Source organism: Crotalus tigris, unplaced genomic scaffold (genome assembly GCF_016545835.1).
Source record: "Crotalus tigris isolate CLP2741 ecotype Arizona unplaced genomic scaffold, ASM1654583v1 scf7180000017607.2124824, whole genome shotgun sequence".
Classification (NCBI taxonomy): Eukaryota; Metazoa; Chordata; class Lepidosauria; order Squamata; family Viperidae; genus Crotalus; species Crotalus tigris.
Window position 1 is genome coordinate 2,021,903 of NW_024096509.1, and position 9,335 is coordinate 2,031,237.

General features: G+C 38.7%; 1 protein-coding gene across 1 annotated transcript in view; it reads left to right on the forward strand.

Moving 5' to 3' along the window:
* ATM (ATM serine/threonine kinase) overlaps nt 1-9,321 on the forward strand; it is a 64,134-nt gene extending 54,813 nt beyond the window's left edge. The window contains exons 56-63 of the mRNA XM_039322278.1: nt 346-462; nt 1,972-2,121; nt 3,313-3,478; nt 4,840-4,926; nt 6,488-6,602; nt 6,829-6,892; nt 8,111-8,247; nt 8,332-9,321. Of these exons, the coding sequence (XP_039178212.1) occupies nt 346-462; nt 1,972-2,121; nt 3,313-3,478; nt 4,840-4,926; nt 6,488-6,602; nt 6,829-6,892; nt 8,111-8,247; nt 8,332-8,515 (1,020 nt within the window). The 3' untranslated portion in view covers nt 8,516-9,321. The remainder of the gene's footprint in view (nt 1-345; nt 463-1,971; nt 2,122-3,312; nt 3,479-4,839; nt 4,927-6,487; nt 6,603-6,828; nt 6,893-8,110; nt 8,248-8,331) is intronic.
* The last annotated feature ends 14 nt before the right edge of the window (nt 9,322-9,335 follow it).

The following is a 9,335-nucleotide window of genomic DNA, read 5'->3' on the forward strand; positions in this document are numbered from 1 at the left end:
TAGTAACAGTTGGCATATGATATTGGTTGTGAGTGAAAAGTTTTTAAGCAATTTTATTATTATTTTTGCAACGCTTACCAAAATTTTTCCATACTTTTGGGCAATTCCAAAGAAAGAAGGTTCATTTGAAATTGCAGTTTCATTCTCATTCTCATTTAGAATGCAAAGGTTGTGGGGATGTGTGGAGACTTTTTTTTATAATAATTGCTGTCCTTAACACACTTACATGGATGCAGTTTCCATTTGCTTCTCTGAATGCATGTAGGATCAGGTTATATAATTCTGCCTTTATATTCATTCTGGAGACAATGTTATTCCTGTTGCTTTTTAAAAAATCTCTTAAAGGGGCGTGACGATCTGAGACAGGATGCTGTTATGCAACAGGTTTTCCAGATGTGCAACACTCTGCTACAGCAAGATGCTGACACCAGAAAGAGAAAACTGACCATTCGCAGATACAAGGCAAGTTTTGCATAAAAATTCTCTGCTGTGGCTATAATGTTGATGCCTTGAATGCCGGAGGAACCGCCCTGTAGAAGACCATTCGTTCATCTGCTGTTTCTCATTAATAGCTTCTAGAATAACTGGTGATGGCAGAATCTGGCCACCAGGCAAATGGGCTGCCAATCTTTCTCTTCCAACAGAATAAGTGTTTGCCTAGTTTCAAATGACAACCGCAAGGTAGTAGTAGTTTTCCACAGTCTGACACAGACCTTGCCCAGCCTCTGATGCTTGGGAACCCGTTGTGGATGTAGCCTGGGACTCTTCATTTATTCTCTTTCTATTTGGAGCAATAACCCAACTTCTCTAGATAGATTATAAAATGATTTTAAAAGATTTATAAAGAAAAAGTGATAAATGTAATACAAAAATAATGCAATTAACGCAATTTAAAATAGATGTAGTCCTCGACTGATATCCATTTGCTCAGTGACTGTTCAATGGCACTGAACAAATAGTAGTTACAACTGGTTATCAAAAGTTCCAACCATCCCAGCACATGGTTGGAATCCGAGTGGTTGACAACACATTCCCTCCTACAACTGGCTGCTATGTGCCCCATGATCTTATGATTGCCATTTATAACCTTCCCTGCTGGCTTCCTCTGAAAATCTTTGAGGAAACCAGCAGGAAAGGTCACAAGATGCTGGGGAAGTCTTCCCTCCTGTGGATCCCCATCCACACTCCGAGCTCATGCAGTGCCTCTCACACCACCCCCAGCCACCATGTGGTGCTTCTTAACACACCCTACCTGACCTGCATAGCACCTTTCACACATACCCTTGTGCACATTCCGTGATCTGCACCTCTTAAACACCCTCCCCAATCCTTGTGGTGCCTCTTATGCTCCTTCCCCAACCTTTGCAGTGACTCTTAGACATACCCTTGTACCCTCACCAACCTCACTCACATCCATGCCTTACCTTGCTCTTTGCTCATCTACCCATGGACCTGGGACTTGCAGCTTTCTATCAGCTTCCATACTGGCTTGGGCTGTGGGAAGCCAGCAGGAGGTTACCTCGCCTAATGACCACAGGATTTAGTTAACAACATCAACTGGGACTGCAGGGATTGTCATCACTAAGCCATGGGGTAATGCTTTATGACCGCATTGCTTAGTGATCAAAATTCCACTCCCAATTGCTCTTGTAAGACAAACACTACCTGTGTAACACAATTAAGAGCACAGAAAATATGAGTAATATATAACATTATATATTGTTTTATCTGAAGTAGCAAATCCACTTCTGAAATATATTATGTGCTTTACAGCTGACTCTTTCCCCTTATTGCAGACAAGCTCTAGAACAATCAACTTGTGCATGTCCTCTTTCCTTCCTTTTATCTTGAGAGTTTTCTTCTATCTTTCCAATGATAACCCCAATTCTGTGTTAATACGTTCTCTAGCACTTTCCTGATTAACCAGAGTTCACATAATTCAGAACAGATCTGCTTTGTCTACCTCTATAGGTTGTTCCTCTTTCTCAGAGAAGTGGCGTCTTAGAGTGGTGCACTGGCACAATTCCTTTGGGGGAATTCCTCATCAATACGGACAGCAGTGCTCACAAACGCTATAGACCACAAGACTACAGTAGCATAGACTGTCAAAGGAAAATGCTTGTAAGTCCGCCATATTAAATTATGCCAATTAACGCTTCTTCATTTGTAGAAACTGGTCATAAGAAAATAGATGGGGTAGTAGAAAAAATGGTTGTCTATGTGAGAGACAATCATTTTGTCGAACAGTGGTTCAGTATACACTCAGAAAAGTAATATGACCTCAAAGACTTTTACCATGTAATAGGAATTCAGTTTTTAAATCAGATTTAGCTAGTGGTACAGATGGGTCAAACTGTCAGGTATAATGAGATGATTACACATTGGCACAATGAAACCAATATGAAATCAACAAGAAGAAGAAGAAGAACATAGCACATTTGAAACCCTGATTGTGAGGAGAATTGTTTTCAAATGGGATTCCACCCCTGGAAAAAAATACTTTCTTTTGTAGTTACCTGCCTTGCCTCACTTTGTGAAGTATCTTGAAGAGGGCTTCAGATGATACTCTTATGAATTTAGAAGCCATTTTTAGCAGATGATCATTGCTTTTGATATCTCATTCCAAGATGTTTGGCAGTTAAAGCTAAAACAAGCACTTTGAGTTGACCCAGAAATGTCTCTCTGACAGTGCAGATAGGATCCTACTAATCAGTTCCCATTAACAGCCATGTGCTCTGAAATGTCTATACAGTTTTCAAAGGCAGGTAGCGCTACATATAATCTCTGCAATAATTCAGACAGCATTACCAGGTTGTAGGGCTATCCCGTCTTAATTGCAGAACTCTAGAACAGGGGTCCTCAATCCCTAGTCCGTGGACCGGCACTGACCACAGCATGCCAGAAATCGGTCATCGCAAACGAAGTCCCATTGGGATGCAGGCAGCACGTGAAGCCACGTTTCTTCAGGTCCATGGAAAAACCTCTCCACAGAACCGGTCCCTTCTTAATTCCATCTGCTGGTTTATTTATTATTTATTTACCTGTTTTAAAGGTTGTTTTGCTGTCCAAATCCTGCCAAATTTAGTACTTTATTCACCACATTATGATGTTTATAATGTTATCAGAATATCTAGTGCACATTTTCATATGCATTTATACCTTTTAGGAAAGAGACTTTATTTTCCTGCAAGACTAGTTGTATTTGAAATCATTTTTCATACCATCTCTATTCATACACAAAAGAAACTATACTCAGAGATAATAGGGGAAAAGAAATAAATATCTCTAAACTATTTGTGGTTCCCTTCAAAGGATGCACAAAAGAAAGATTTTGAAGAAAAATATACAGTTTTCATGGATATATGCCAGAATTTTCAACCTGTATTTCGCTATTTCTGTATGGAAAGATTTTTGGATCCAGCGGTGTGGTTTGAGAAAAGATTGGCATACACTCGAAGCGTTGCTACTTCATCTATAGGTATTATAAAATATAATGTTTTATCAAGCTTTTTATCATATTTACTATTAAATGAAGGAATTTTATTAATTTTTTATGAAAAGTTCTTTGCCATTGGAGTTGCTGTAGGCAAAGAGTAAGCAACCTAGAGATAACAGTAGGCTATAAATGGAGACAATATGTTGATGATGTAACTTTTGGGAGTTGATTCTTTTGAGACCTGGGCAAAGGCAAATTGTTTCTTTTTGTTCTTCAGAATTGGGGGGAGGGGGTATTAAACTAGCACTGGCAATTTTTAGATGGCAGAAGTGGCCCAATATTTATCAGAAGAGCAAGGGCCACAGTTGTAGGAAGGATGATGCAAAGGGCATAGGAGAGCATCACACAGATGCTGTGAGCCAGGGTTTTTTTCCCCTGTAGTTGTTTTTATCTAGGCGTTTGTTTGTTTGTTTGATTGATTGATTCCATCTCAGCAAACTATTCTTTTAACATATATAAAACCTACTTTGCAAGTGCACTGTCATTTTTACATATCTAAATGTTGGATATCACGCCACTAATAATTAGCAGTTGTGATTGGAAGAGCTTCTGGAAGCCAGATTAAGAAGGGCACATGGTGCAACACCACAAGTTGCCCATCCTTCCTTTTTTGATAATATTTGTTCCTTTCCCCTTCAAAATGGCAGGAAACTACACTTCTGATTTTTCAGATAGGATTCCAGAAACTCCAAAATGGGTTTGCAAACTGTTAACTCTTAACCACTTTGTGCTTTTTTTAAAATGGTGAACTCATTTTTGGTAAGCTGAGTATTTTAATAGATTGTGTAGATATTATCTTCCTATTTTTAGTGAGGTGTGTTATTCTGATTGCAAATGAAAAATAAACAATGCTTTGCTTTGTTAATTTTTTTATCCAGCAGTGTGGCTTGGGAAACAGTTGGCATAATTTTTGGATCAACAGTGGGGTTTGAGATAATACCTACTACGTATTTATTTTAACATAGATATTAGAAAACGTATTGAGACTATGTGTTTTAATATTTATGTTAAAACCACAGGTGCTTCTCAATATGTTTTCTAATATTTATGTTAAAATAAATGTATGTATTATTGATACAAAAGAATAATTATATGAAAATATTGGATATTCTGTGCCAGAGCTGCATACAGATCTGTATATTAGTTACTAGCTGTCTGCAGCTCTTTATTCCCCTTTGAAAAGATAGTTTTGAAAAACAGGGCATTATTGGAGCATGGAACTGATTTGCTAGATTATGGCAAGGGAAGGGAAGAAGCCCAACCTTTGTATTTGCAGTAGGCTTTCAAAAAATAAAGACTGGGTGCAGGTACATCTGGATTAACTTTGGATATTTCCATTTCAGTCGGCTACATACTCGGTCTAGGAGACAGGCATGTACAGAATATTCTGTTAGATGAAGAAAGTGCAGAACTCGTACACATTGATCTAGGTATGTACCAAACAAAGGAATCAAATGCTTAGATTTTGATGTAAGTCCCATTCAAGCATTATAAAGACAGGAGGGTTCATCATTCTGACTAACTCTGCCCTTATCAACCTCTTTCTCCTGTGTAATTGAATGGCTGTCTGAAGAGGAAAAGCCTCTCATATGAAATTGTGCATCATTGCTTGTACTAAGGCTTTTTGCCTGAAGGATGAAGATATCCCATGGACAATATTGATGTAAGAGGGGGGGGGGGCCTCTCAGTTTCTAAACATCCGCTTAGGGCTTTACCATTGATTGAGTCATGGAGAAAGGAACAGAGTAACATGATAAAAGAATGAAGTAAAAAAATACCATGAACTGCAGAAACATTGACTAGATTGGTTATATTCTTGCCCCTGTTTTTGAAAAGACACAAGTAGTACTCAATTTACAATGCCAGTTGGGGACAGAATTTCCATCCCTGAGCAGTGTAGTTGTAAAGCACAATTGCATTGTTTACTGACAGCAATCCTTGCACTCCTAGTTGCTGTTGTCAATTGAATCTCATAGTTATTAGATGAGGCAACTTCCTACCAGCTTCTCACATCCAAATCAGTGGGCAAGCTGACAGAAAGTTGTAAGACCCAGGGCGGCAGGGAAGGTAAGTGGCTGCTGCCAGGTGCAGAAAGACCCAAAGATGCCAGGGAGATGCCGTGTGGGTTGGGGAAGGGGCACGGGTGGCAGGGAGATGCAGCAAGGATCCAGGGGTGGGAATCCGGAGGGCCTGGGAGGGTGCGTGAATGTGGGAGCTTTGCCCCCTTGACTTGACCTTCCCTGAAAACCTCCCCATTGACTTTCTGGGGAAGCTGGTAGGAAAGGTCACAAACGGTGATCACGTGATCAAGGGGCAGTGCAATCAGTTGTAACTGCAAACCTGTTGCCAAGCACCCATATTGTGATCACATGTCCACAGGGATGCTGGGACACTGGAACTCAAAGACCAGTTATAACCAACAACATTACTTTGAATGATTGCTAAATGAATGGAGGACTCCCTGTAATTTAATAATCACTAAAGCAGTGATGGCGAATCTTTTAGAGACCGAGTGCCCAAACTGCAACCCAAAACCCACTTATGCATCATCGGGTGCTGGGTGGGTGTGGCCCATTGGGTGGGCGTGGCTATGGTGGTAACGGCAGACTGGGTGGGACTAAAAAGTTCAATCAATCAATTCCAACTTTGCAAGATCTTTTTTTTTTCTGCGAGAAGTTGAAATTGATTGATTGAACCTTTTTTTTTTTTTGCGCACGGCGGCAGAGGCCTAAAGCAAAAAGATTTTAGAAAACCCAGCTGAAGGCCTAGGACTGGGGCGAAGGCACATGTGCCCACAAAGAGGGCTCTGAATGCCGCCTCTGGCACCTGTGCCATAGGTTCGCCACCACTGCACTAAAGTATGTATTGTTACCTCATTGCTGCAATCAACTGTATTTCCTGCCTTTTAAAAATATATATTCTAATGCTGCATTGGTACACAAGGGTGTTTAATCCAGTGATCTTCGACTTCTGCTTTCTTTTCTCCACTAGGAGTTGCTTTTGAGCAGGGCAAAATCCTTCCTACTCCAGAGACTGTACCTTTTAGGCTAACAAGAGACGTAGTGGATGGCATGGGCATTGCTGGTGTTGAGGGGGTCTTCAGGAGGTATGTTACCCCTTTCAAAGCATTTTAGCATCATGTATGCCAGAATTTCTGTTTTTACAGTTTGGGAGATTGAGTTGGTAAGAACTGTTTTCATTTATAAAAATGTGACCTGCGTTGAGCCGATTGTAAACTTTATTACTACCTTGAAAATTACATTGTAATGTTTTCTATAAAAGTTAAAATAGAAACTGGCTTTGACATTATATTCTGTTTGGAAATCATTTAGATGCTGTGAAAAAACCATGAATGTTATGAGAAATTCTCAAGAAGCCCTTCTGACTATTGTAGAAGTAAGTATTTCTTGGCTAAATATAAAACATTGTAAGTCAGTGTTATATTAAATACTCTTTGGTGTGGTTTGGACTATTATACTCCCTATTTATTATTTTGCCTGCCAAAAGACAACTTAGTTGGTAAGTAGCTTAAAAATTCTGATTCCTCCTATCTCAATGAATATGGAAATGGAGGCAATATACAAATAGTGCATTATTACTGAAACATGCTAGTTATTTTGAATTCATGTTCCAATAAAGCAAACTTATAATATTAGACTGACATTCAGTCATTTTAACACAAAGTAAAAGAATAAAGCAGTAAGCCAACCTGGAAAGGCATTCAGAAAGCTCTTCATGTTGTATTGCTTTGGACCTGATAATACAAAGATATGGCAAACAGCAACATAGGCACAGACTCCAGGAAACAGGTAATAGTTTATAAATTTACTATGAATCATGTGGGAACTTTGAATTAAGTGCTAAGGGTCTGTCCATCCATCTAAATTGCTAGGCAATGGATAAGTTGAAGCACAAGGAGAGAGCAGTATTTGGGGGTATTGGGGATATAAGAACATGTGCAATGGCTTGCTGGATCAGACTTCTGCCCATCTAGTTCAGCAGTCTGTTCTTAACAGTAGCTACCCAACTGCCAACAAAGCCTACTAGTCACCAGCAAATGGCCTTCAAAGGCAGTCACATTGCCATCAAAGATGACAGCCCTTGATCACCATGACTCTAATAAAGTGGCACAACCTTTTTTTGAAACAAGCTATGCTGGTTGCCAGCAGCACATTTCAAAGTAACAACTTCTTAAGTGGAATTATGTGTTGTGTAGAAAAATATTTATCAATTGTTGGTTTGGGAGGGAGTTGCAGTCTCCTTTTCAGAACCCAGTTTCTGTACTCCCAAAATAAACAAAAAGTCCATGAACTTCACAGCCATAAGATCTTTGAATGAGCATTCTTCTTCCTGTCAGTCAACAGAATAAGAGCCAATAACAAAATATAACACTTGGGATTGCAGATTGATGTAACATTATCTCTATTTATTTGACTTGGCTATTTGGGGAAATCAGAGTTCAGCAGTTGAATTTATGGGTTGAGCAATTCTAAATTTGGCCTAGAATGCCCATTTATAAATTATGCTACACAGATAAAACTAATACATTGTTCTGAGAGATGGGCAGTGGAAAGCTCTTTTCAGAAACATAATTGTGTCTCCTTTGATATTTAGGTTCTTCTATATGACCCTCTGTTTGACTGGACCATGAATCCTTTGAAAGCTTTATATCTGCAGCAAAGGTCGGAAGATGAAGCTGATGTCAACTCCAATTTCAGTAGTGCTGATCAAGGATGTAACAAAAAATCAAAGTAAGGACAAATTTGTACTATTATTTTGTATTTTTGTATTTATTAGTATCTGTATGCTTCCTAAAACCCTTGTTTCCTTCTCAGTAATGAAAACCAGTTGTCCAACAAAGTGGCAGAGCGTGTCTTGATACGACTTCAGGAGAAACTTAAAGGAATGGAAGAAGGTACAGTACTCAGCGTGGCCGGCCAGGTGAACTTCCTCATACAGCAAGCCATGGACCCCAAAAATCTTAGCCGCCTCTTCCCAGGATGGAAACCATGGGTATGAAAATAACTATAAAGAATTTTCAGAAGCTGTTAGATAACTAAGTAAAATAGAATCTAAAAATATTATATGGAAACTGTTGAATCAAAAAGTATTACTGTATTGCGCTTATTCCAGTGTAATGAAAGCAATATCAGTGTTGTACTGTAAGCCCTGCCCCTTTTTTATACGTATTTATAAAGATCCTGTGGATGTCCCAGAAGGATTTGTCTTTTGCTTGGATTGGTATAACTAGGAACAGGGCTTCCTGGTCTTATTCCCCCAGACACGAATTTCAGGAAATTAACAATATTACAAATTGCTTTAACAGAAGTAAAATCTTTTTTCCATAAGCCCCACTCCTTGTTTGGTTTAAGAATATTACTATAGCATAGTAGTTCTTATTGCTGCTCTGCTTAAAATGATCAAACTGACATGAAGCCTGTTACTATAATATAGTCACCTTGCCTTTCTCCTAGACAAGACAAGAATGTACTCAAGATAAAAACATGCATTATCCATGCATGTTGATGATGCTGTGCATCCTGCTGTATGAATATTTAGGAATTTCTGATTTATAATAATATATAAAGTTGTAAGTTTGTTTATATATAATGTATGTGTGGTTCTGAAGGCATTTCAAAAGAAAAGTAAGAAATCAATAACATGTAGAATCAGAAATAACTGTATAGTGCTACATAGTGCATTTCTTTTCATTATTACTAAAGAGTGCAGTTCTTTGGCTTGACAAGCAAATTGGCATATCTATCCACTTTATGCTATAGTACCGGGCGGGGGGATTTCCCTTTTTTTTTTTTTTTTTTTTTTTTTACAAATAAACATG